Source organism: Euprymna scolopes, chromosome 33, assembly GCF_053919585.1.
Source record: "Euprymna scolopes isolate OS-2025 chromosome 33, ASM5391958v1, whole genome shotgun sequence".
Lineage (NCBI taxonomy): Eukaryota > Metazoa > Mollusca > Cephalopoda > Sepiida > Sepiolidae > Euprymna > Euprymna scolopes.
The window spans coordinates 36,472,493-36,499,777 of NC_136514.1; the positions used below are offsets into that span (position 1 = coordinate 36,472,493).

Genomic DNA, 27,285 nt, shown 5'->3' on the forward strand with positions numbered 1-27,285 from the left:
TACTATCTAGATCTACTCATGTATTGAGCACTGTTGAATGATGTAAATACTGAATATAGATACATAAAATTTTATGTAGACACATGAAATAATTTATAGATATAAGCATTATTTTCTGGAAAAAAGCAACTGTACTTAAAAGGGCTAATAAAAAACTGATTACTTTTTTTCATCTTATGGCAGTTTTTTTTTTTTAATAAAGTATGCTTTGAAACATGCGTAAACTAGTTTTATTTTAACTGGCACACACACACACATGTATATAGAGATAAAGAATAGAACCCATGATATGAGCGGGACGGGAGAATGAAAATTGCAACATTTTGGTATCAGAATGAATGTTTTTAAGGAATTATAAAAAGTTAAAACAATCGCACCCCTTTTCTCTTTAGTAGAATTATTTTTTCCTCTTTTCTTTCTCTTAGCAAATTTCCCCCCTTTTTTTTTTTAAATTTCAGGGTTTTTTTTTTTGTAGTTTACTTCATTACGTGATTTGTCTATGGTTTTTATTATCTTATTAGAAGCATTTTGGTTGGCTGGAAATTTTGTATTTCGTTTTTCTTAAAAAAAAAAGAAATTCTTAAAAGTTTTAGATTTTAAAAGCCTTCAAAAGTTTTTTTTTTTTTTTTTTTAAAAAAAAAAATTAAAAATTAAAAATTATAAAATAAAAATTAAAAAAAAAAAAAAACAATATAAAATGAACACATGCTGAATCCAAATTCAGTTTGCGAAAATCCAGTTTTAAATTTTGGAGGAAAAAAAAAATATGAATCAATATTTTATTTTGTTGCCCCCTTTTCAAATTTTTGGCTTAGAATTCCTTTAAGGAGGAAACCTCAGTAATCAGTTTTTTTTTTTATTTAAACTTATGTTCTCCATTTATGTCTGTCAAAATCTGTATGCAATGCGTGTTACTGTTTGAGCTTTCACGTGTATGTCTGAGTACTTGCATGTTTGAGCATTTGTTACCACTATGCACACGCATGTACCATGCCCTCTTAAAGGGGTGCGCAGTTAGCACCTAGCTGTGTGCAAATCTGGCAAGTCAATTGTAATAGACGAACTATCATCAAATTGCTGTAAACTATAGCTGGATTTAGTGTGACGCGTTTTGTTAACGCCAGTGAATATGTCATCGTAACTCACAGACATCACTCGATCGTCATACAAGGAGAATCTATTCCGATTAATTTTTAGTGGCGTTTTTACCCTATTGCGTATCTTTTCACTCGGGTCTGACATTGCTTGCTGAGACTGTTGTTCAGGCGTACGAGTCAAACTGTTGGCTGAAGTCCTTTGACCCCCATTTGGGGCCTGAATATTTTGAACCTTGAGCGATAATGATGTCGGACGCCGAGTTTTAGCATCGTTCAGTTCACTACAGCTCCCGTCTGGGCTGGCCTCTTTCAACAAAAAGTCATTATATTTCAAATTGCTACGAAGATCATCCGAGCTGGTCTCGAACGACATGCCTTTAGCAAGAGCAGGATCAGCGTTGCTCGTCGGAACATGACCATTTTGGTGAATGCTATCGATCCCTGTCATTCCCATTTCAGAGTCTCTCAATCTGTTCTGGTGGTTCGATGACAACTCTGGAGGGGAGATAGCGGGGCCAATATTGCTCACCGGTTGAACCACAGTGTCACCGTTGTGCAGATAGACCTGCGTCTGCACCGGTTGCTGTGGCGACGACACAAGGTTGATATAACCCGTTCTGTCAGTCACGTTGCGCTCGCCTTTTTCGCTTCCTTTGCCCTCGATGCTCTGGCTGCTACGCGTGAGAAAGTTCTTGCCAATCTGCGTCAACTGATTTAGTTTACTTGTAAAGTCTTTTGACGTTTTTTTCAGTTTGAAACGCGATTTCTGTGGTTTTTCGTTAATAGCTAGTTTGCTGTAGGGAACACCGTTGCCAGGGACGTTGGCAATTTTCGGTCGCACTAGGGGGCTGTCGCTGTGCACTTGATTTTGAAGATACTGAATTGGCGCATTGCGGTGGTAGTTGAGCGTATCATTTTGCACCAAGGACGTTTCCAAATTGTCCGGACCAACATCAAAGGAGTCCTCAGGGAATTGGGAAACTGGGGCAGCACTCTGTTCTTTCTGATCTAGTTCTTTCTTGGCGCCGGCAGTGATTAACGTATTGCCCGAAATTGCCAGTTCTTCATCGCTTCGCTTATGCGTGTTCCTCTCGACAGTCGGGTTGCGACCCTGATGCGGCTGAATCACACAATTCGTCTTTGCTCGAGTCACGTTCTGATATTTCGGAGGTGGGTCTGACTCTGATGTCGAGAGCAGAGAATTGCTAGCTCTCGTCACAGAATTCTGTTCCAAAGATACCCAAGAGTTTCGTGGTTGACCATTAGGTAAGGATACGTTACAAGATTTAGGCAGGTTGTACCCTCTGGTTTGCTTTTCAGGGTCGTAATCTGGAGGTGGACCGTGGGGAGCAATGCTATGGTAATCTGGAGGGGGATCAGACTCTGACGGTGAAATAGTCAGCAAGGTCTCTGTGGTTAATGCAGAGATGCTCTTATCTTGTGATGTCAAAGAGTTTCTTGGCTGGCCATTTGGCACCGTACCATCACTGCTGCCGTGACTGATCAGTGGAGCCATACTATTGTCGACTGGTAACGAATTGGCACTCTCAGCAACAGCTACGCTGGACGATCCGGCAAAGCGACCCCGTTGAACCATGGGAATACCAGTGGCATCTTCAGAAACGGTAATCTGCACGGAGGAATTAAGAGTCGGGGTTACTCCTGTAGATAAAATAAAAGAAATAATTTTAATTAAATTCGCTAATAACAAAATAGGTAAAATATCTCTGAAGGGGATGAAATTGATCCCAATTGAGGGAATTCATAAGCTGGATATAATTTAGGATTAGTGAATTTCAAATCTAAGATTAAAGGAGAAAAAAAAAACAACAAAAAAAAAAAACTTTTCTTTTTAAACCAAGGATCTGAATAAATTAGTCAAGATTTGTAGAAAATGAAACCCGTTTTTACTTTAGGCTGACAAAGTAAGCAGTTCACCTTATTTTAAGACGATCGATTTTAAAAGATTTTATTTACATTATTTCTACCGGCATCCAGCTATATCATTTGTTTTTTTTGGTCAAATTCCTGCTCCACAATTGCTAGGATTACCTAGTAAACCAAAAGAAGCTGCAAAACGAACTTCATTTTCCATTAGATTTGGTACAAGTGATAAAAAAGAATAACTCTTATCCTCAAGTTGCCTCCGGGCCTTGATAAATGGTGACTTCTATGTAGATAAAATTTTTTTTTTTTTTTTTTAATGAATGATTTTTTTTTATAACAAAAATCATTCATTAAAAAACAAAAGTGTTTCACAGACATGCAGTTCTAAGGAAGAATGTTCATGGAATCTACATTTAGGTTTAGGCACAGAAGTCAGATTTCTAACAAGGATTTATTTACGAAAATCAGACATAATTAAGAATGGTCTAGATCAGTGGTTCTCAACCATTGTGCGGTTTCATATTGAACATGGATTCTCAACCAGGGATAAATTTACCACTAGGAGGAAAAAAAAAAAAATTATATAGTTGGGGCTAAATAATCCAAGTATGTGACATTTTTAAAATAATTTTCATATTGTGTCATGTCTAAGAAATATACATACCTGGATTCAAATGTCCAATATGACATTGTTGTCGTGCCGTGTATATTTTTTATACAAAACCCGAAGTCCTAAACAAAAGGTTCATATCATTTTGATTAATCGGACTATTATTCTCATCTTAGGTGTTATTAGCACAACGTTTCGGTTGCTGCAACCTGCGACCTTCTTCGGGTGTTGAAAGATGTCTCTACTAAGGAAAAGGGGGGGTTAGCTCTGCATTGCAAGAATTCGAACCGTGGGTTTGAGTGTGGGTCCGTAGATCATAAAGTTCAATCTTCAGGGGTCACGAAGATATTTTTTTTAGGGTTTTTCTATGACTCAATTTTACGGGATATCTATGCTAATTGTTAATATTAGTGCAAAAAATGTTTTGTGAAGGTTTTATGATGTACGGACCCACCATCAAACCCACAGTTCGAATTCTTGCAATGCAGAGCTAACCCTTCTTTTCATTAGTAGAGAAAGGGAAACGTATTCCACACCCGAAGAAGGTCGCAGGGTACAGCGCCCGAAACGTGCCAATAACACCCAAGACGAGAATAATTGATTAATCAAAATACAAACATTCACATCTTATCTCCAAAATTCAGAATTGCAATAAAAAGGTTCATTTTTGTTTTTCCTCTCACTTTATGATGGCTAGAAACTTTTTTGTATGCGAGTAAAGATAAGGAGAAATACATAAAGCTGAGGGAGTCAAGAATGGAGGAAAAGTTGGGAATGGTTGCTTTAAAAAGGTGAATTTCAGCATTCGCGGCACATTCAGCCGAACACTTCCTAAGCCGATGCAATTGATGTCAGCACAGTTAGGAGATGGGTTTGTTAATTTCAGAGTGCAATGAGGTTGGTTGGTTGTTTTACGGCATATCAACCCTTTTCGGGTTATTTAATGCCGAATCCAAACATTTTGAAGAAAATTTTTTTAATAGAATATATTTGTTTTCAAATCCGTTTCTATTTAACCCATAGTTGGGACCCTAACAGGTACTACCACTCCGGGTCAGAGTGAACCTGGAAGAAATGGCAATTAAAGGGTGGCTCCACATTCCCCAAAGCCTGCAAGCTGGGGCCTCACCACTGGATATAGTTTAAGGTCATATCCAGGACCAAGTGCAATGAGAATGGTGTAGAAAAATAAATTTTGCTGGACAAAAGGTAATTCATTTAATGGAACTGCCCCCGTTTTTGTAGCTCTTCTATGTTTTAATTTGGAGTTAAAAATAGGAAGCCTTATTTTTGGAACAACCCTTGTAATCTAAATAATAATACTAAAGGTTTGTGTCCAGCTAGTTTCATTAATCATCTATGCAACTTTGATTTTATGAGCAAAGCAGTGGAGGCTTAATTTAAATATCTGGTAATAATAAAAATAGGAAAGCAACGTACATAAAGTATGTAACTTTCATTTTAAAAGAAACTAGCAGGGGGTGCCTAGCCTTGCCGGGTCGTAAAATATGTTTGAACATTTTTTATTTCATGTAGATTTCATATTTATTATTATAGAGCCGATTCTCTACTTATTATATTGTACCTAAAATATAGTACTCCTTTAAAAAAAAAAAAAAAAAAAAAAAAAAACTTAGGTGCCATCCGCTAGAATCAAAACCGAAACATTTAACACTCCAGACACGTTCCCTACCAATGTAGGTTGGTTGGTTGTTTTTCGGCATATCAACCCTTTTCAGGTTATTTAATGCCGAATCCAAACATTTTGAAGAAAGATTTTTTTAATAGAATATATTTGTTTTCAAGTCCGTTTCTATTTAACCCATAGTTGGGACCCTAACAGGTACTACCACTTCGGGTCAGAGTGGACCTGGGAGCAATGGCAATTAAAGGGTGGCTCCACACTCCCCAAAGCCCGCAAGCTGGAGCCTCACCACTGGATATAGTTTAAGGTCATATCCAGGACCACCAATCTAGATATTGAAAGATAAAGAAAAACTTGAATAAATGAATTGAATTTAGGCACAGAAAAATATAAAAATATGTTGGCAAGTTGAAATGAACATTTTGCATTTCAACCTGCCAATATAAGTCTGTACATGTCATTCATTCAAACAAAGATTTTACTTGTTATAAAACCATCCTTAGTGCATGATTACTATTTCTTGTTAATTTCAGTGTTATGTGTTTAAGAGTTTATCAGTTAAATATTTACACACAGACACAAATACATTTCTTTTTTATTTATAAAGAAGGGGTGGCTTAAACTTAACTGATAATGAAAAATAAAGAATTTTTTTTTTTTGTTTTTTTTACATAGGTGTCACCACTTGTCAAGGCCGAGAGGCCACTCAAGGATAAGGGTTAAAGAATTTGTTTCACTTTTAGCATTTCAAAACATAAAATATTCTCTTATTAGTAATAGTAGTAGTAATAATATTAGTGCTAGTAATTTAATTTTGTCTATTTCTTACTGAAGATTTCAATTATCGTTTCAACGATTTAAAGTAGCAAATGAAAATTAAATGTGAAGTGAAAATAAACCGGTGACATCAGCTAGTTTTTACGTACAGTAGCATTTTTAAAAACATGTCCTTCCTTATATAAAATGCTATCTAGTCTGGAAGTTAATGATCATTATCGCCCCGTGATCCAGAAGTGGTTGATCAATTTATGTTAAATTTATATGTGAAAGTGATCTTGCAATCTGAAGTTTGAAACGTTTGTGTTTTTATTTATTTATTTGCGGACTGTTATCCTCATTCATAGTTGTTGTTTCATGATGTGTCGGCCAACTATTCGTCTGGCCTTCGTCAGGTGGTTAACCGCGACGGGATAGGAACGCTGAATCTCTTAACTGTACTCTCAGCAATTACTGCCTTCCATAGTTGTTGTCATCTCATCACGTTTTGGCCAACTAATCCTCTGGTCGGCTTTGCGTAGGATTGAAATTGTTATCTTCAGACAATGCTCATCTGAAACTGTAGAGATTCAATGCCGCTAATCACTGTGCCAGGGGCCCTGAAGGGCAATCAAGCTTGGACTTTTTGGTCTTATAAATCCAAGTTTTTTTGTTCTTATCTGGTCTTCCATGGTCGAGCCCGTACAGAATGGTATATTATTTTATTATCGGAATCCTCATCTCAAAGAATTCTAATAATAAAATAATGTTTGTGTTTTTTTATTTTATTTATTGCCTACTTTATTTAGGCGGTTTATGTGTAACCGTCTAAAATAGAATCTCATTTTTATTTTATTATTTTTTTTTAGGGTGCATGGCTCTAATAATACCAGCAAGAAAAGTTTTTTTTTTTTCTAGAGAGAGATCGTTACCTTTCTGCCTGGAATCTTGAGCCCAAAGTGATGCCAAATCCAATATTCTCTCAATCACGCAGAAGGATGTCAAACGGGCTTCAGCATCATGATCCCAACAATCTTCAAGCGTTTCTTTCAAAGTATGGACAGCCTGCATAAAAAAAAAAAAATATATATATATATATATATAAAACAATTAGCAAAGTGAAACTGCAGATAGTGAGGAGGCAGGAGAGCACTGATGTGAAACACAACTAACCTAGCAAGTCACGTGATATGTTAAAGAAAATAAGATTTTATTGAAATCATTATGCAGGGCTTTATGTTGCGAATGAAACAGTCACATTTGCAAGTGATTTTCTAAGTGGCGACTAGAAATAAAATGCTTATCTTTTGGTGATTGTGTTTCTTTCACAAACAATTTCCCAAAGCTCATTACTGGGTGAAAAATGCTTTTTCAATTTTAAAAAATTTTTCAAATAAAACGACCAAAGTCAAATTATTCAAACAATGGAATTTTTTTTTTTTTTTTTTTTTTTATGGTGTTTGAAATTTTGTTAGTGATTACAATCATTTCATTTGTTATTTTGATTTCAATAATTTTATTTCTATACTTTCAAAAATACATATTTATTACATAAATTCAAATAAAAAAAACAACTTATTTTTAAAATAATAAAAACTTATTTTTATAATTTCATAAACATATTTCTTATAAAATTTAAAATAAAATAAAAACTTTCAGTTTTTTAAAAATTTTGTTATCAAAAGTCCAAATAAATACTGATTGTTATTTCTATTTGTATAATTTTGTAAATTTTTACTGTATACTTTTTATTAATGTCCTTTTCTTATATTTTATCAGCCTGGGTGTCCGGTGTTGCCCGGGTGTTTGAAGGTGTGTGTGTTGAACAAAGAAAAAAAGTGGTAGTAAGCAGGCAGACCTGAATCCGTACTGCAAAGGAGGTAAAGGATGTGAGAAAAAATCCTGAATCCGTACTGCAAAGGAGGTAAAGAATGTGAGAAAAAAATCCTGAATCCGTACTGCAAAGGAGGTAAAGAATGTGAGAAAAAAATCCTGAATCCGTACTGCAAAGGAGGTAAAGAATGTGAGAAAAAAATCCTGAATCCGTACTGCAAAGGAGGTAAAGAATGTGAGAAAAAAATCCTGAATCCGTACTGCAAAGGAGATAAAGAATGTGAGAAAAAAATCCTGCATCCGTACTGCAAAGGAGATAAAGAATGTGAGAAAAAAATCCTGAATCCGTACTGCAAAGAGGTAAAGGATGTGAGAAAAAATCCTGAATCCGTACTGCAAAGGAGGTAAAGAATGTGAGAAAAAAATCCTGAATCCGTACTGCAAAGGAGGTAAAGAATGTGAGAAAAAAATCCTGAATCCGTACTGCAAAGGAGGTAAAGAATGTGAGAAAAAAATCCTGAATCCGTACTGCAAAGGAGGTAAAGAATGTGAGAAAAAAATCCTGAATCCGTACTGCAAAGGAGATAAAGAATGTGAGAAAAAAATCCTGTATCCGTACTGCAAAGGAGATAAAGAATGTGAGAAAAAAATCCTGAATCCGTACTGCAAAGAGGTAAAGGATGTGAGAAAAAAATCCTGCATCCGTACTGCAAAGGAGATAAAGAATGTGAGAAAAAAATCCTGAATCCGTACTGCAAAGGAGGTAAAGAATGTGAGAAAAAAATCCTGAATCCGTACTGCAAAGGAGGTAAAGAATGTGAGAAAAAAATCCTGCATCCGTACTGCAAAGGAGATAAAGAATGTGAGAAAAAAATCCTGCATCCGTACTGCAAAGGAGATAAAGAATGTGAGAAAAAAATCCTGAATCCGTACTGCAAAGGAGATAAAGAATGTGAGAAAAAAATCCTGAATCCGTACTGCAAAGAGGTAAAGGATGTGAGAAAAAAATCCTGAATCCGTACTGCAAAGGAGGTAAAGAATGTGAGAAAACACCCCCCCAAAAAATCTGAAATCTTTGCTGTTGCGTTCATCGCCAAACTGGAAATGACGTAGGCTAGACAATCGAAAAGAGGGGAGGCTTTTCAAAAATATTTGCGAAAAAAGCCTCCCCCCCCTCCCTGTAGAAAAATACCCAGTTGAAGGTGAAGGAATTAATCGTTTTGGGGCAATTTTTCAATATTTGTCGTCTGAAGGATTGAGCTTCAAAATGATACTGATCTTGTGAAAATCAGTCGCTTCTGTCGAAAGTTTTAGGCAGACATACAAACATACATACATGTAAACAGACAGGTGAGATTTATATTAGAGATTTCAATAAATTGCTTCACAATAGAAATACTGAAAAACAATAAAAGTGAAGGAACTGATTTGCCTTGTCATCGCTTCCGGTAGTGCTAAACAGAAAATTAGGAAGTATGTTAGCTGACTATAACTATCCAGGACAGTATCATGAATACACAACAAGTAGGTGTCCATATGAAGCCATCATGACAATCAGAAAATTAAATCTACAACAGCATTTCTTTCTTTTTTTTTTATAGTTATCAAAAGGGGAGAAAACTCAAAGGAAGAAGAGGGGGGTAGAAGTGAACAGCTATAACATACCATATTGGAATTTTTCCATCCGTCAGGAAATAAGGGACGCTTTTTGTTGCCGCAAACCAAAATCTGCATTTCTTCAAATGAAGGGTGGATGCCCACTTCTGCTTGGTACGGCAGCATATATTCAGGTACTGGGACACCTAGTAAAACGAAAAAAAAAAAGTGTAACTCTTGCCTTCCTTATTTTTATCCTTTGGTCCTCACATTCCATGAATGATGTTTCTGACAAAAGAGGAAGAATTGCAGTTTTCTGGGTCAGAATCTATCCATCTCACATTTATTGCTGGCTTGTTTTAACCTTGAAGTACTATTTTTTTTTTTTAGCTCCTTATATCAAGTGGCTTCATGCCTTGTCTGGAGCGATTTTTACAATATATATACCTGCACATATCTCATGATTTCAATTATGAATATTTAGTTTGAATATTTATTATAACATGAAAACAGGAGTTTATCAGCATTTGTTTCCCTAAGGTATTTCTCTTTATATATTTTAATCACACAAAATACATGCTAAAATATTCAGTTTTGGGATTGAGTTATATTTGAAAAAAAAAAAAAAAAATCATTTAGTTTTAACTGTAATTTACAATTAACTCGTCAAGTGATTCATCTTTTACTAAATTTATATCTATCATTTTCACCCTCACTGTACTCTTATTTTCCACATTCTTATTCTTTATGTTAAAGATTGTTCTCACATCTATTTATCTTTTTATTTTCTTTTATTATTAACAGTTGAAGATAACAAAAGAAAAAGAAAACAAGTAGAATAATCCATTATAAATGAAAGGTAATATCACCACAGGCAATAATACTGTTTAACTGCATATGGGCTGTTTTTGAATTTTGTTTTTAAGCTTTTCACTAGTTAACAGGCTTTGCAAACTCACTTTTTCCTGATTCAAACAAGTTAAACTTAGCTCAGTGAGTGATCCAACAAATCAAATTTTTATCTGGTGTGTGTGTGTGTGTGTGTTTTAATGGAAATTGCTCCAGGTAAAGCATGAAGCCACTTGATGTTAGGAGCTAAAAAACAAAAAAAAAACAAAAAAAAACACGGTACTTGTACAGTTTAGTCAAGACATTCAAAAATGAAAATATTGAGAAAAAAAAAGAAAAAAAAAGGTTATATTGTCCGTATCCGTTTTGGACTTCAGTCTCCGAAAAAAAAATTTCATTTAATTTGATCGAGTAATTTTTTTTTTTATTTACAGCGGAAAAACATGTTCTTATGAGAGCGAGTTGAAGAATTGAAGTCAGCCATTATGAAATTTGCTCAAACACGCCATGGGGAGCTAACTCCATGTAAAACGCCGACACTCCCTCCCCATCTTTAATACTAGCTTTTCTTCCTAAAAATCAAACCTTTTGCTCGGTATCATAACAAATTGTTTTTTCGCTGTAAAAAAATACTTGATGAAATTAAGTGAAATTTTTTTTCGGAGAACTTTGTTCCATAACGGATACATGCAATATAAACTTTTTTTTCGATATTTTCATTTTTTAATGTCTTGATTAAACTGTACCGCCCCCCCCACCACAAAAAAAAACTTTATGCTTAATGTGTTATTTTATTGTTATATTTTAGACTTTGCAGAACATTGTGTTTTAGAAAGGAAAAAACAAACAATATCATCATTGTTTGACATTTTTTATTTTTAGGAAGTCAATATCTTTAGACAGCCTGATCTGCCATGACTAGATGCATGATTGCCTTTTAGTGTTTAAAAGTTGTGCGTGGGGGGGGGGATAGATGCGCGATTGAAAAAAAAAAAAATAAAAAATATCAGAGCATTTGGTGAATTTAAATAAATTAGAAAAATATTTTTATTATACAAATGTGGTTGATTCCAAGGATTAATTTTTGGTATTTATAATCAAATACAATTTCAGGCATATGCTTGGCATGTACATAGCATAATCTAGAGATACAATTTTCTCTACGCATTAAATTAAGCTGTATTTCAACAATGACACATCGAATGTTGTCTTCCAAGTGGTCTATTATGTCTGGTTTATTAGCATAGACAAAGAACTTTACATATACCCAAAGAAAATAATCTAATTGCACTAACGACGTGATCAGCTGACATTTCCATTTTGTGAAACTATTTGTTCATCAAATGTTTCAAATTGGTTTTCAAAATAAATTTGCACAATTTGAAAATGCTGCAGGGGTGTCAGTCTACTCATGACGAATTGCCAAATCAAGCTGAACTCAAAATAACCAATAATTGCCAAATTTGCAATTAAAGAAAATAGAGCTAGCAATTTAAAGTTTGCTTCCTCTAAAAAAAAAAAAAAAAAAAAAAAAGAAAAAAAAAAAAAAAAGAAGCACCTTGCACAATTGGAAATATTTATTTTTAACCTGGGTATGTTGCAACCTTTCTGATCTCTTGCTTATCACAAATAAGAATAAAAGTTGAATGCTGCAAATCATGTAGCCATTTAAACAGCCCGAACACGCATTCAAAGTTCAACAAGCTACACTTGAAAATATTAGAGACTAGCAGTTCAACCCAGCTTTGCTTGGGCCCCATGTACTGTTCATAACTTGCCTTACATGTGAATACGCTTTATCTAAGATTTCAAATTTTAGATTAAAAAATTGAGTAATTTTGTAGAGACCGCAGAGGTCAATTTTTAATTTTTTTTTTAAACTTAACATTTATTATTTTGATCTTAAATCAAAATACAAAGTTTTACCCATGTCCAAGTTACCTACATCTAAAATTTCAAGTCTTTAGACCCAAAATTGGCGGAGGAATTTGGTAGAATCTGCAAATGGCAACTCTTTCAACTTTGACCTTTTGGCAGATGAATTTTCAACCCAAAACTTATTAAAATTCTTGCCGCATGTCTGAATACCCATTATGTATAAATTTCAAAATGTTTAGACCCAAAATTGGCTGAGTAGTTTGCTTGACACCGCAAAAGTCAAATCTTTTGAACTTTGACCCCTTGGCAGCTCAAATTTTCTATCCAAACTGATTAAAAAGCTTGCCCTATCTCTGAATACCCTTTATGTAAAATTTCAAATATTTAGATAAAAAATTGTCTGGGTAATTTGGTAGAGACCGCAGATGTCAATTTAAAAAAAAAAAAAAACTTTTACTCCAATTTTGACACCTTAACATTTATTTTTTTGGCTCAAATCAAAGTAAAAAAGTTTGATCCATGTCCAAGTAACCTACATTTAAAATTTCAAACGTTTAGAACCAAAATTAACGGAGGAGTTTGGTAGAGTTTTCAAAGGTCAAATCCTTGAACTTTGACTTCTTGACAGCCAAATTTCTGGCCGAAAACTGATTAAAAAGATTTTCCCGAATCTCAATACCCCTTATGTCAAATCTTGAGTCTGTAGATTGAAAATTGACAGAGTTATTTGGTAGTGATTTCATGTACACAGACATTTTCACTTTTATAGATATATAGATTACATCGACTGAAGTGTTCTAAAAATAATACTCAAGAGAAGAACAGTTTTTCGAATAATTCAAAGAATATGTTAAACTATTATTTTGCTGGTACAATCATGTGGAGTGGTTATCCTTCTGGGTAAACAGTAACAGGAGAACTTACTGCAAGATCTTAGGGAAAGTCTTACTCCCCTACAGATCCAAACGTAAAAAATATTATTCAAAAGATGTTTTTTGTATAAGTGGAAGCAAAAACCTGCTTGATATATGGTAGTCATACATACAGACTCACCTTGATAAAGATCTGAGCACCGGGTTGCTATTTCCCATAGGACGAGCCCTAAAGCGTAGATATCAATTTGTTTCAAAGAAGCTTCACAATCTCGAAGATTCACGGCACCATCCAATAGTTCTGGAGCCATGTAACGGATAGTACCAACCTGCATAAACAAAAAAAAAATAAGTGAAATTTATAAAAGTTTACATTGTAGAATCTGTTGATAGAGAGAGAAAGAGAGATAAAGAAATAGGGAGATAGAGAGAAAAAAAGAAAAAGAAAGCAAGACAAAGAGAGAGAAAGCGAGACAGAGAGAGCACAAGCGAGAAAGAGAAAGAGAGAAAAAGCAAGCGAGACAGAAGGCGATAAAGAAAGGAGAATTTGTCTTTTCCTTGCAAAATTATATGGAAATTCTTTGACATCATACAAATAATGGCAAACTGAAATACCATTTATCGAATGTGTCAACAAGGCAAATCAGCACAATTCCTTTCCCCCCAAAAACCTTAATCTGTTGATGTCATGTACAACAGGCAAAAGAAGAGGCGCAGAAATAGGAGATGGTGGTGGTGTTGACACATTGTCCACTTTTGACCTTTTCAAAGAATTGCAGACACGCAAGGTGGAGAATGTGATGACAGCATTATATTTTATTGGATCACATGTTGAAATCCGAACACGACTTGGATGACTCACACCAGACAACAATTTATCTTCACTTGAATCATTCAGTATAAAAAAAAAAAGAAAAAAGTAAAATAAGTCAAAAGGACTGCAAATACTAGCTGAAGTACTTTTCTACAATAAGTGAGGAGTTGTAGTTATTTTTTGCACTGTCAGATTAAGAAAGAAAAATATAAACAGAAAAAAAAAAAAACGGTTTCACTCTGAAATTTCTGAAGGTGTTAGATTTTATTTAAAAGCAACTTAAATCAAAATTTCTGAAAGAGCAATATTCCTTAAAAAAAAAAAAAAAAAAAAAAAAGATAGAAAAAGAAAAAAAAATGATTTGAGTCATAAATTTCTACAAATGACAGGTTTTATTTAAAAGCAAGTCAGAATTTCTGAAAGAGCCATATTCTTTTGAAAAAAAAAAAAAAAAAAAAAGTTAATAGAAAAAGAAAAAAATGATTGGAGTCAAATTTCTGAAGGCGCCAGATTTTATTTAAAAGCAAGTCAGAAATATGGTTGAAATAGTCTAACTTGCCAAATTTAATTATGACTAATTTTACAAATTACATCCCTTCTCGCACCATCCAAAAAATATAAACTGAAAGAAGCAATTGATAACAAAAACAAGAAAAAAAAAAAAAACAATCATCTCAGGATATTTGATTTCCAATAATAAAATAGAAGCAATGCATATCGGTTTGATTACAGCCTCTCCTCTAATATGTCCACCTATAACTGAGGACATTGTCGTAGAGGCTATTTTAGGGTAAACCAAAACTTCATGGCCGTCACTTGAACCAAGTATACAGGCTTCCAGGGGCTTTATTCACAGTTTATCATAAGACTGTCCAATTCGAGATCCACACATCCTACCAGAATTTGGTCATCTGCTATCATTTGGCAATTATGCATGCGACCGATTTTTCACGGGGCATTAATCTTGCTTCTCAGTGTGACGACAACGTTTATTTTCAAACCTTTCCATACTAACCTTTATCCCATTCCGCTATCCTGAGTGCACTCGCCTCCCATGCATGATCGATTCCACACCTCTTCATATCCTCCTTGCAACAATCATATCTCTTCTGCCTTTCAAAACTCCTAGCTCCAACATTTAGTTCAAAATAAAATATTTTCTTAGGCTAAGAATGGTTGCTCATCTTTACGTGATCAGACCATCTGAAGCGACTTAATAATTAAAGCCTCCATACTAGAGAAACCAGACTCTTTGGTTGTTCGATGATCTTGCAATATTTTTTTTTTTTTTTTAATTTTTATTTTCACCAAATAAGCTTCCATTATGATCAGATATTATGGCAAGGCAAAATATGTAATTTTTTTTCATGCAAGTTAAAATTATATTTGAAATGGCATATCAAATCTTTAGTGAGTCACGACTACAAATCTTCAATTCATGATAAAGAGGAGTTCATATCCCAGCATCATTTAAGAAATTTATGGAAACCAGAATGTTCCTGATAGATATTTGCCAACTTGCTTGGTCCTAATGTGTGTGTGTGCGTGTGTGTTGAGGGGGATAAGCAGAGATAATCTGCTAATCTCCGCACTGTTTCCAGTCGTTCTGGACTTCTCCTTGCCACTGGACTCAAGCAATGCCGATTCAGGAGAGGTGTGGTTAGAGATTGCGCAACCGTTGCCACATAATTACACGCATAGCTGCCCCTACAGGGGGTATCCTTTGTCTTTCGAGACTGAACGGAAGCTCAAGTTGAGGGGGGAGGATGTTTTAAATTTATAATAATTTCTAACTGGATCGCAACTTGGTTTGGTTGATTTATTTTACAGCATCTTGCTCCTTTTCAGATTTTTTGCGGTATGCATTTTGTGTGTCCCAATAACATTCAACAATAAAGTCCAAGTTTAGTTGGTTGTTTTTGTTTTACAGCATATCACACCTTTTCAGGTTACTTAATGCCAAATCCAGTTATTTTGAAGAAAAGTTTTTCAATAGATTATATTTGTTTTTTTTTTCAAGTTAGTTTCTATTTAACTCATTGTTGGGACCCTAACAGGCTGTTGGGACCCTAACAGGCACTACCACTGTGGGTCAGAGTGGACCTGGGAGCAATGGCAATTAAAGGATGGCTCCACACTCCCCAAAGGCTGCAAGCTAGAGCCTCACTACCAAATATAATTTAAGGTCATATTCAGGACCACATATTTACAGGAGACATTTACACATAATGGAAAAAGGAACAATAAGAGCTCATGTGCAAGTGCACACGAATGAGCATGCATAAAGTAGAAACGTTCGTTGTGCATGTGAACTGGCAAAGTTCTGGTAAGCTTGTTAATATTGTTATTAGAGAAGTTAATTGGATTTGTTCACTACAAACCATTAACATTCATGACGGAATCAAGTTCTCTTACCTCGAAAAAGTATGCATGCATACAGGCAAGAGTTTGTTGTGCGGTTGGGCGAATTCCTGGAGCAAAGGTTAGTCACATCTATTCATTGTTGGGTTAAGGTGAAAAAGAGAAAGAAAAACAGAAGAACAGAAATGGATAGAGTAGGGTGAAAGGTCACAGGAAATGGCGCATGTAGCTTGCTTTGTGTCTGTGTGTTCACACTAAACACAAACCTGACTTAGTAGTCGTAACGGCTCATTATAATACTCCCCTCCAGATAGCCGGGGGCTAAGAAGAAAAGTCAATGTAATTAGCATGCAATTGTAGGTGTGGTGTAGCATGTATATATGCAAGAAAGTTTAAGACATGCCGGAGTCTGAATGCCTGCATGAAAATATTACACAACAGCCACTGCAAGTCATGCGAGTAGCATGTTTAACAGAAGAAGCCGTAAAGTGCAAGTCAGTGTCATTATGAGGTATGCAAGAAGCAGGTCTAACAACGGACTATGATGATGATTGTATCTTGGTTGGATGCAATGATTGGTTCTGAGTCAGAAAAACTCTTGCAGGAAACGCTGAATCACAAGGTTTCTAAGAAGGCTGGTTTAATGCGATCGAGTCACATTTACCACTGTGGTCGATGACAATTTGACAGAGTTCCTGCATTAGATATGGCCCATAGGAGAGTAGCTACAAAGGTCTGCATAGAGAGTCGATACAGACGAAAATGTATTTGCATGAATGGAGATCAGGTGGATAGTATGGTTTGGAAGTGACAGAGTGTGGTAGAGTGTACATCATGAGATATTGTGAGTTTCAGACGGTCAGTTGAGAGTTTGTTCTTCGGTTGGGTGAATTCCTGGAGCAAAGGTCAGTGATGTCTATTGTTGTATTAAAGAGAAAAAGAACGGAAATGGATAGAGAAGGGTGAAAGGTCACAGGAAATGGATAGAGAAGGGTGAAAGGTCACAGGAAATGGATAGAGAAGGGTGAAAGGTCACAGGAAATGGATAGAGAAGGGTGAAAGGTCACAGGAAATGGATAGAGAAGGGTGAAAGGTCACAGGAAATGGATAGAGAAGGGTGAAAGGTCACAGGAAATGGATAGAGAAGGGTGAAAGGTCACAGGAAATGGATAGAGAAGGGTGAAAGGTCACAGGAAATGACACGTGTGATGTCACATGCAGGGTGACATTATTTTGAGTGTGTGCTACATGTACGTAGCTTGCTTTGTGTGTGTGTGTGTTTGAGCTAAACATGAACCTGATTTAGCAGTCGTTACGGCTTACTATAGATTATTTAATATAGATTATTTACTGCTGAATTTAATGCTTACTATAGATTATTTACTGCTGAATTTAATGCTTACTATAGATTATTTAATGCTGAATTTAATGCTTACTATAGATTATTTAATGCTGAATTTAATGCTTACTATAGATTATTTAATGCTGAATTTAATGCTTACTATAGATTATTTAATGCTGAATTTAATGCTTACTATAGATTATTTAATGCTGAATTTAATGCTTACTATAGATTATTTAATGCTGAATTTAATGCTTACTATAGATTATTTAATGCTGAATTTAATGCTTACTATAGATTATTTAATGCTGAATTTAATGCTTACTATAGATTATTTAATGCTGAATTTAATGCTTACTATAGATTATTTAATGCTGAATTTAATGCTTACTATAAATTATTTACTGCTGAATTTAATGCTTACTATAAATTATTTACTGCTGAATTTAATGCTTACTATAGATTATTTAATGCTGAATTTAATGCTTACTATAGATTATTTACTGCTGAATTTAATGCTTACTATAGATTATTTACTGCTGAATTTAATGCTTACTATAGATTATTTACTGCTGAATTTAATGCTTACTATAGATTATTTACTGCTGAATTTAATGCTTACTATAGATTATTTACTGCTGAATTTAATGCTTACTATAGATTATTTAATGCTGAATTTAATGCTTACTATAAATTATTTACTGCTGAATTTAATGCTTACAATATGTTATTTACTGCTGAATTTAATGCTTACTATAGATTATTTACTGCTGAATTTAATGCTTACTATAGATTATTTAATGCTGAATTTAATGCTTACTATAGATTATTTAATGCTGAATTTAATGCTTACTATAGATTATTTACTGCTGAATTTAATGCTTACTATAGATTATTTAATGCTGAATTTAATGCTTACTATAGATTATTTACTGCTGAATTTAATGCTTACTATAGATTATTTAATGCTGAATTTAATGCTTACTATAGATTATTTAATGCTGAATTTAATGCTTACTATAGATTATTTACTGCTGAATTTAATGCTTACTATAGATTATTTAATGCTGAATTTAATGCTTACTATAGATTATTTAATGCTGAATTTAATGCTTACTATAGATTATTTAATGCTGAATTTAATGCTTACTATAGATTATTTACTGCTGAATTTAATGCTTACTATAAATTATTTACTGCTGAATTTAATGCTTACTATAAATTATTTACTGCTGAATTTAATGCTTACTATAAATTATTTACTGCTGAATTTAATGCTTACTATAGATTATTTAATGCTGAATTTAATGCTTACTATAGATTATTTAATGCTGAATTTGGTCATTTTGGTAAAAAAATTTACATTTTAAATATTTATTCACGGTGTTTGGTTTGGCCAATTTGTTTTATGGCATATCAACCATTTTCAGGTTATTTAACGCTGAATTCGGTCATTTTGGTAATTTCGTGCTTTCTTTATATCTTCCAATATTTTTTGGTTCAGCTGTTTTATAGAGAAAAATTGTTTTTGCCTTCGGAGAACATGATTGAGTTTTGCAAAGGGAAAGGACAAAAAACAACCAACACCAATGTTTGGTGCATTTGAAGTCAGGATCTTCAGACAGTGGATTGTAACTTGTAAAAAAAAAAAAAAAAATCGGATCAACTCAAACACTAAATTGACACATAATGAACAGCATTTTCCCACGATATAAAAAAATATCTGCAAATAGCATTGCTGTATTAAAATGAAAACAACCATTGAAATTGTAAACATTTGAAACAAATAATTAATGAGATGTACTTTTGCAAAGGAATATGCAAATTAGTACAACTAATAATGCGTATATATGAGGACTATTAAAAACTATGTTCTATTATGAGAAATTAGCCTCACCACTGAATATAGTTTAAGGTCATATCCAGGATCTTCATAATGAAATGAAAAATATTGATTTTAAACTGGCAGCAAAACTAAATTCTACAGATCATCTTCATAAGCATATTTCTACATGTAGGAAATTATATGTACATAACTTATGGTTTTTGCAGTAAAAGCCCCCCCCCCCCCAAAAAAAAAAAAACAGAACTCTTTATTTAGAAATTTAAAACAATCAGAATCGGTAATTGTATTGGAATCGTCTCATCACTATTGTAAACAAAATCTTTTTTTTTTTTTTTTTAAATTACGCTTATGACTTACATCAGTGAGTGAAGACTGTTCAGCACTTTCTGCGTGTCCATTGCGAATCACTTTGGAACCCATAGTTGTCATACAAAAGCCCAGGTCAGCAACCACACAACTCAAGTCAGGTCGGATAAGAACGTTGCGAGAATTAAAGTCTCGATGAGCAATGGCTGGTTTGAACAGGTCTGAAAATTAAATGAGAGTAAGTAAAAATATTTAATAATAACAACAAGGATTAAAGAGGGTGAAAAAAATGAGGAGTTAAAACACTAACTAGACCCCCACTAGATGAATGCAAAGAGGATTGAGACTTTGGAGAGGCTTATTGCCACCCAATGGTTATTGGCAGTGAGGAGTCAACGGCAAGCAGCTACTGTGATTCATTTGAAAGATGTGGAGAGGACTGAAAATCTAGGGAGACTTATTGTTGCCCAAACTCCAGGGAAAACCCGTTGTCAGTGTGACAGTGAATAATCTCTAATGATGATTTTTGTGAGAACTCTTAGTGAATACAACTAATACCCAACAATAACAATGTCCAACAGTAATAAAAATATTTAAAAAAATACCTAACAATAATAAAAATACCTAATAAGAAAAAATTAAAAACAAGCCATAACAAAATACCTAATCAAATAAAAATACCTAATAGCAACAATAGAAATGCAATGCTTAATACAATTAAAAATATCTAATAAAATATAAATACCTCATAAAGAAAAATATCTAAAAATCTACCTAGCAATGAAATTAGAATACCTAGCAATGAAATTAGAATACCTAGCAACAATAGAATACCTAGCAACAATAGAATACCTAGCAACAATAGAATACCTAGCAACAATAGAATACCTAGCAACAATAGAATACCTAGCAACAATAGAATACCTAGCAACAATAGAATACCTAGCAACAATAGAATACCTAGCAACAATAGAATAAAAACACCTAGTGATATTTAATAATAATGATACCACAAGACATAAGATGAGAGGTGCAGAGATAGAGCTTGGAGCATGTGGGGTAGACAGAATCTTACCTCCTTTGTTTATGTCGCGGTGCAAATGCGCCATTCCATGAGTGAGAGTGATTGCTATTTTACACATCTGCGTCCAGTCAACCGTGTGATCGCGTAAATAAGCCATAAGCGTCCCCTTGGGCATGTACGACAAGACCAAGCAATACTGGTGGATGCCATCGGCATTGATAAGCTCATCGGCGCCATGGAACTTCAACAAGTTGTCGTGTTCCATGTGCGGTAAACTGTAGATGTACTTTTCATTGTTGTAGAATTGTCGGTGATTGGAACTGAATATTTTGATGGCCACAAGGTCGCCATTCAATTTGCCTGTCCACACCTCACCATATTTGCCCTTGGCAATTATGTCGAGCATCTTCACGTTGCTCACGTCGAGTCCAGGGGTGTTGCTGGGTTCTGGGTTTAGAGGTTCTTGGGATGGCATACGAGGTTTCCAGTAGATTCGGTACAGCAGGAACGAGATGACGATGGAGACGGAGGCAAATACTAATATGCAAAGGGAGATTATTAGGATGGTGATGTTGTTGTAGGCTTCGACTGTGGATGGAAATACGGCTGGAAAAAAAAGAAAAAAAACAATAAGTTTTTTGCAAAAAAAACAAAAAAAACAAGAAAATGAGAACAGAGGCATTTTAAAGGAATGTCCTTTCGTGTTTAGCAATAAAAAGAAAATGTTTTAGAATTTTTGAGATGTAGTATAAACGCTTGTATTATTTAGATTAATCAGACAAATGTTCTCATCTGGAGTGTTATTTGCACAATGTATCAGTTGATGTAACCTCCAATCTTTATCAGGTGTAACAGGCGCCATGTTTTAGCAAGAAGAAAAAAAAAGGGAATAGCTCTGCATTAGGGTTTCAAATTTTTGGACCTAGTTGGGAGTAAGTTTACACAAATTATAATCCTAGGGATATAATTTTTAACTTCTTTTGATTAAATTTTTTTTTTTATTAAACCAATTGTAAGTTCTTAGCAACATAATATTTACGAAACTAAGAGGTTACTGGTTCAGTATGGTTAATCACGTATTACTCATTTTTTAACTAGATGTATTTTGTTTGTTTTTCTTAAATTAATTCGGTTATAGTTATCTAACATATTTCCTAATTTAGTGCTACCAGAAGCGCTGACAAGGCAAATCAATTCTTTCACTTTCATTATTCTTCAGTATTCTTATTGTGAAATGATTTATTGAAATAAAATATAAAAGGGACATTATTGAAAAGTATACTATAAAAAAATAAAATTATACAAATAAAAATAACATGATTAGTCTTTATTTGCACTTTTAATAACAATTTTAAAGTTTTTATTTTATTTGAAATTTTATAAAAATCATTTTTTTTCAATTTTAAAAATAAGTTTTTTTACTTAGAATTTATATAATAAATATTTATGAAATCAAAATTATTGAAATCAAAATTATTGAAATCAAAATTATTGAAATCAAAATTATTGAAATCAAAATTATTGAAATCAAAATTATTGAAATCAAAATTATTGAAATCAAAATTATTGAAATCAAAATTATTGAAATCAAAATTATTGAAATCAAAATTATTGAAATCAAAATTATTGAAATCAAAATTATTGAAATCAAAATTATTGAAATCAAAATTATTGAAATCAAAATTATTGAAATCAAAATAAAATTCTAAACATAAAAACGTATCCAATACATAATATTCCCCAAAATAGTTTCATAAGATTTTAAAAAGTGTTTTCAATAATTGTTTAAGAAACAAATTAATTTCAATAATTCTTAATTAAAATAAGACTGGAAAAAAAAACAAACTTGTCAATGATTATTAAATAAAAAAGAATGATCGGAAAAATATGTATATATATATATATATATATCTACAAAAAAAAAAAAAAAAAAAAAAAAATACATGCACAGGGAGAAATAGGCATGTGACAAAAAAGTGAAGAAACTGATCTGCCATGTCACTGCTTCCGGTAGTGCTGCTATAATATTATTCAATTTAAGAACAACGTATTCCAATTTTATTTTTCATATTTAAAAAATATTTTAATATTTTTACTAATACTTACAAAATAATTTAATAACATTTATTTCAATCTTATTTTTAATATTTCGACAAATTTTTACTGGACATAAAGCATACACTTTTCAAGGCCTTTTCAAAGATTTTTTTTTAAATAATAGAAATAAGGTGTTTTAAAGGACAAGTTTTGTGATAAGGGGAAATAACAATATGATGCAATTTCAGAACAAACAATGTATTCTTATTTTCAATATTTAAAAATATTTCAATGGTATTTTTAGTCGCGTGCAAGCGACTCTATAAGTCGCTGTTGGTCGGTCTGTCCGTAACACTTTTGTGCTTGGCCTTTTTTGTTAATAGGTTTGTTGTTAATAGATGCTATTCTTAGCTTTTTAAGCTTTCCTTGGCCTTTTGGCTAAGATTAAAAGTGTAGTATCTGTTCCGGCAGATACTGCTAGCTATGACTAGCAAAGACCAGATGTGGGGGCAACCCCACATGCTTGACCTTTAACCAGCTCCCATTTCCCACCTCTCGGGAGCTGGTCCCCTTTTTCCCTTCCCCCTCCCTTCACTCCTCACATTAAAAATTGGCCTTGTGCCTAATTTGCTCGGTGGGGGAGCAAATAAATACCATCTGTTCCGGCAGATACTACAAGCAAAGACCATATATGGGGGCAGCCCCACATATAAGACCTTGGTCAATGTAGGGGCAACCCTTCATACCATTATCACTATCCAGCTCCCCTACTCCCCGGGGAGTTGGTCCCCATTTCCCCTTCACTCCTCACATTAAAAATCGGCCTTGTGCCTAATTTGCTCGGTGGGGTAGCAAATAAATACCAACCCCACATATAAGATCTTGGTAAATGTAGGGGCAACCCTTCATACCAATTGTCACTATCCAACTCCCCTACTCTCCGGGGAGCTGGTCCCCATTTCCTCTTCACATTAAAAAATCGGCCTTGTGCCTATTTTGCTCGGTGGGGGAGCAAATAAATACTCTTTTCTTGGCCTTTTAGCTAAGATCAAAGTGTAGTATCTGTTCTTACTACATGCTGTACTTATGCTTGTAGCTTTGTGATATAAACAGGGGGATCACTTTTCTGTATTAATTTAATGTAAAATGATCACCCACTTTACAACCAGTCAGTCTCAAAGCCATTCAAGTCATTCTCCAGATCATTCAAGTTGTTTTTGAAGGATTCCAGTTTTTTTAAGCATTCAAGTCATTCTTAAGGTCATTCAATTCATCCTTAAGTTCATTAAAGTCATTCTAAGTCATTTACTTTTTATTTATTTAAGTAATTTCAGCCCATTTTTCCGTCATTTTAGTTTAAGAATTTCATGTCAATCCCACATTCACGCATTCATTCATTACAAGAGAGCATGTGACTAATGGCTATCGGTCTTGTTTTTATTAATACTTAAAAAATAACTTGATATTTATTTTCATTTTATTTTTAATATTTTGACACAAATTTTTACTGGACATAAAGAATACGATTTTCAAGGCCTTTTTAAGACATCTTCAAGGATTTTTCAAGGAAATAGAAATAAGGCCTTTTCAAGGCAAAAGTAAAAATTTGAGGACTTTTCAAGTCCGTGCAAACCTTGTATATTGCAACATTACTTGCTACTCTGGTAATAATAAAAATGATTTAAGAGGTACTTACGAGTAGATGTAACTTCCATCGTAAGAAGAGGGATAATATCAAAGGAGGAAATGTTGTCGTTACACTTGTAACCACGGCAACAACAATAGAGGGCGTTGTGATACTTCTGGGAAGAATCAATGTAACGAGGTTTCGGGACGCATTCATCACCGCAGTCGCTTGGTTCAGTATAACCCCAACAATCTGAAAAAAAAAAAAAAAAAAAAATTAAATCAAATTAATAATCCCAAGCTAAAATGTTTATTTCATTATATCCAAGAACTCTTAGGTACTGATCCAGAACCTGACCCAAGATCATGTTGGCATCTTTTAGCAGTTTATGCTAAGCTGCTGGAAAAACAGCCATAAAAATGCAACGTAATTAGTCAATCAGCAAGCAATGTTTTTGTTAATAGGAAAAAAAAAAAATTCACTTATCTGATACTGTTCTGGAAAATAGATGTAATAGCTTTGGGGCATAGTTGTTTGCATGAAAAAAATTGTTTTCATTTAAAAAAAAAAATCGGTGCTTATCTGTTACCATGCTATTTCTTTGAATAGTATTTTTAATTGAATTCAATTTTTATATTTTTGTTTATTAAATTGTTAAAATACAGAATAGTTACAAAACATCCTCCCTTCCCATTGTTAAAAATAATATCGTTTCAGCACAGTGACATAAATGCACAAATACTAAAAAGAGCTTATTTTATTGAAACCTTCTTGCAAAAAAAATAATATATATATATATAAATAAAAATAAAGATATTTTTATGAAAAAAGAACAAAAACATTTTATTTTTATTCATAATTGTTTCAATGTGTTCATCAAAATAAAAAAAAAGACTTGAAACATTTGTAAAAAAATATAAGAAAAGAATAAAGACTTTTCTTCGAAATATTTATTAAAAAGAAAAAAGGCTTATTTCTTAAACATGTCATAAAAAAAAATAAACAAAAACAAAAAAAAAACTTCTGTCACATAATTAAACTAACGGTAAAACTTCTTGTGATAAAGTTTTGTTTTCAGAGTTTTGAATTTATCATCTGACATTTTTAAGCTGTTTACCGTAAACTACTGGAAAATGCCATAATGGCGTTGGGTCAGATTCTGGAGTAGTACCAACTTTTATTATGACCATGTAAGATCTCTGCAGTCCAAGCAACAATTCCACATCTTAAAGATTTCCACACCTGGAGCATGTTCAACGGTTATTAAATCAAGATGGTGATAAAATTCTTCACACTCACCTTCAAAGAATAGCTTCAAACACTTGTTGGACAGCGAAATGTCTAATTACATTTGAACTTCTGCATGTCAGTGCAGTCAGAGAAGCAGGGGCCTGGGAGGGAATTCCAAAGTCTAGCAGTTCGAGGGAAGAAGCTATTTGAGTAGAAGGCTTTTTGGCATCTAGTGATCTCTACAGTATAAGGGTGGGATTTTGTTGCTTGTCGAGTTTGTCGTCAAGAAGATACAAGTGCTTCGAGTACGTCAGAACACTCACTATTAAAGTAGTTGTAAAATAGGCACAGGGAGGCCGCATTTTGGTGATGGGACAGAGGTTGGAGTTTGGCCGACAGCACGGGACGTACTAGGTTGGCAACTCTTTTTTGTAACCCTATCTAGGAGCAAATGCACGAGCCCAGATGTGACAGCTAGTTGCTGTGTCCATGATCATCCTCAGATGTACCATCATAGTTTTTCATCAACAAAAGAAAAGGAAGCATTCTCTGTCTGCGTTTCCGCTCCCTGGAATAACTTGCCAGAGGAGTTTGTGTCGCTACCTACCATATCCAAGTTAAAGTCGCCTGGGACAAACATTCAGACGATATATAGATGCAACAGGCTCTGTCTTTTTACATAGCTTGCTGAACTATTTTTTTGTCAATAAAATTGGTGGTTGGAAATGGTTAAATTTATGCTCATTTTTTTCATTAAATTCTAAATTGTAACATCAAACAGATACCATAATACTTAGTCCATTGCACCTTATCACAGCAAAGATCCGTACAAAATTTTAGCTAGATCGGCCCAGTAGTTTGAAAAAAAAGAGGGACAGACAGACTAAGAGAAGTATAATACAGACTAAACCTTTTAGCCTGTTAAAAACATGCAAAAGTTATATCGAGTTGACAGTCCTAGAATGAGTGTTTTATGCCAAATTGATGGTTGAATTTGTGCTCCTTTTTGTCACCGAACAATAATCCTATTAATCCCTAACTGTGCATCAAACAGATACAGATAATCCTTAATTAGCTGCACCTTCTCATAACAAAGGTTCATCAGCCCATCAACAGGAATGTGAACCTACTTATAGGAGTTTTTTTTTTACCCCAACACCAAGTTGTGGCCTCCGCAATCATCCTCAGATGTATCATCGTCATTTTCATCTCAACAGAATAAAAGGCATAGTTCTCCATGTGCTAGATTTATCATTCTGACCACCCTCCCCCTCTCCAACAACATTGCAATAAATGTTAGATAGGGTGAAGGAGTGATTTTTAAAAAATTTTTTTTTAATTCATGACATATCAATCTTTTTTAGGTTATTTAATGAAGGAGTTTTTAATGCTTCTTGAAATATTAATATTTGTTTGTTTTCGTTTTATGGCATATCAACCCCTTTTTCGGGTTACTTAATACTGAATCCAGCCATTTTGGTGAAAGTATCGGCACTTGTGCCCTGCTTCAAAGGAACCACTTTTTTCGTTTTCAGTTTAGATGTTTGGAGAGTGCATAGCAGGGGCAGACAACTTTCATTTATTACAAACCATAAATATTTTTACTTGGTTAGGAAAATTTAAAATTTTGGAAAAAAGTTTTCTCCAAATTCACACGCATTTCAATAATGTTTAT

At 33.8% G+C, this 27,285-nt stretch overlaps 1 protein-coding gene and 1 pseudogene across 1 annotated transcript in view; one reads left to right on the top strand and one right to left on the bottom strand.

The window, feature by feature from the left end:
- Positions 1 to 847: 847 nt before the first annotated feature.
- Positions 848 to 27,285, bottom strand: part of LOC145258193 (uncharacterized) — a 209,653-nt gene continuing 183,215 nt past the window's right edge. Inside the window, exons 3-9 of the mRNA XM_080116085.1 lie at positions 24,450 to 24,632; positions 20,768 to 21,322; positions 19,744 to 19,913; positions 13,205 to 13,352; positions 9,494 to 9,630; positions 6,928 to 7,060; positions 848 to 2,759 (exon numbers count right to left, since the gene is read on the bottom strand). Of these exons, the coding sequence (XP_079972211.1) occupies positions 1,015 to 2,759; positions 6,928 to 7,060; positions 9,494 to 9,630; positions 13,205 to 13,352; positions 19,744 to 19,913; positions 20,768 to 21,322; positions 24,450 to 24,632 (3,071 nt within the window). The 3' untranslated portion in view covers positions 848 to 1,014. The remainder of the gene's footprint in view (positions 2,760 to 6,927; positions 7,061 to 9,493; positions 9,631 to 13,204; positions 13,353 to 19,743; positions 19,914 to 20,767; positions 21,323 to 24,449; positions 24,633 to 27,285) is intronic.
- LOC145258472 (U2 spliceosomal RNA) lies at positions 23,776 to 23,912 on the top strand (annotated as a pseudogene).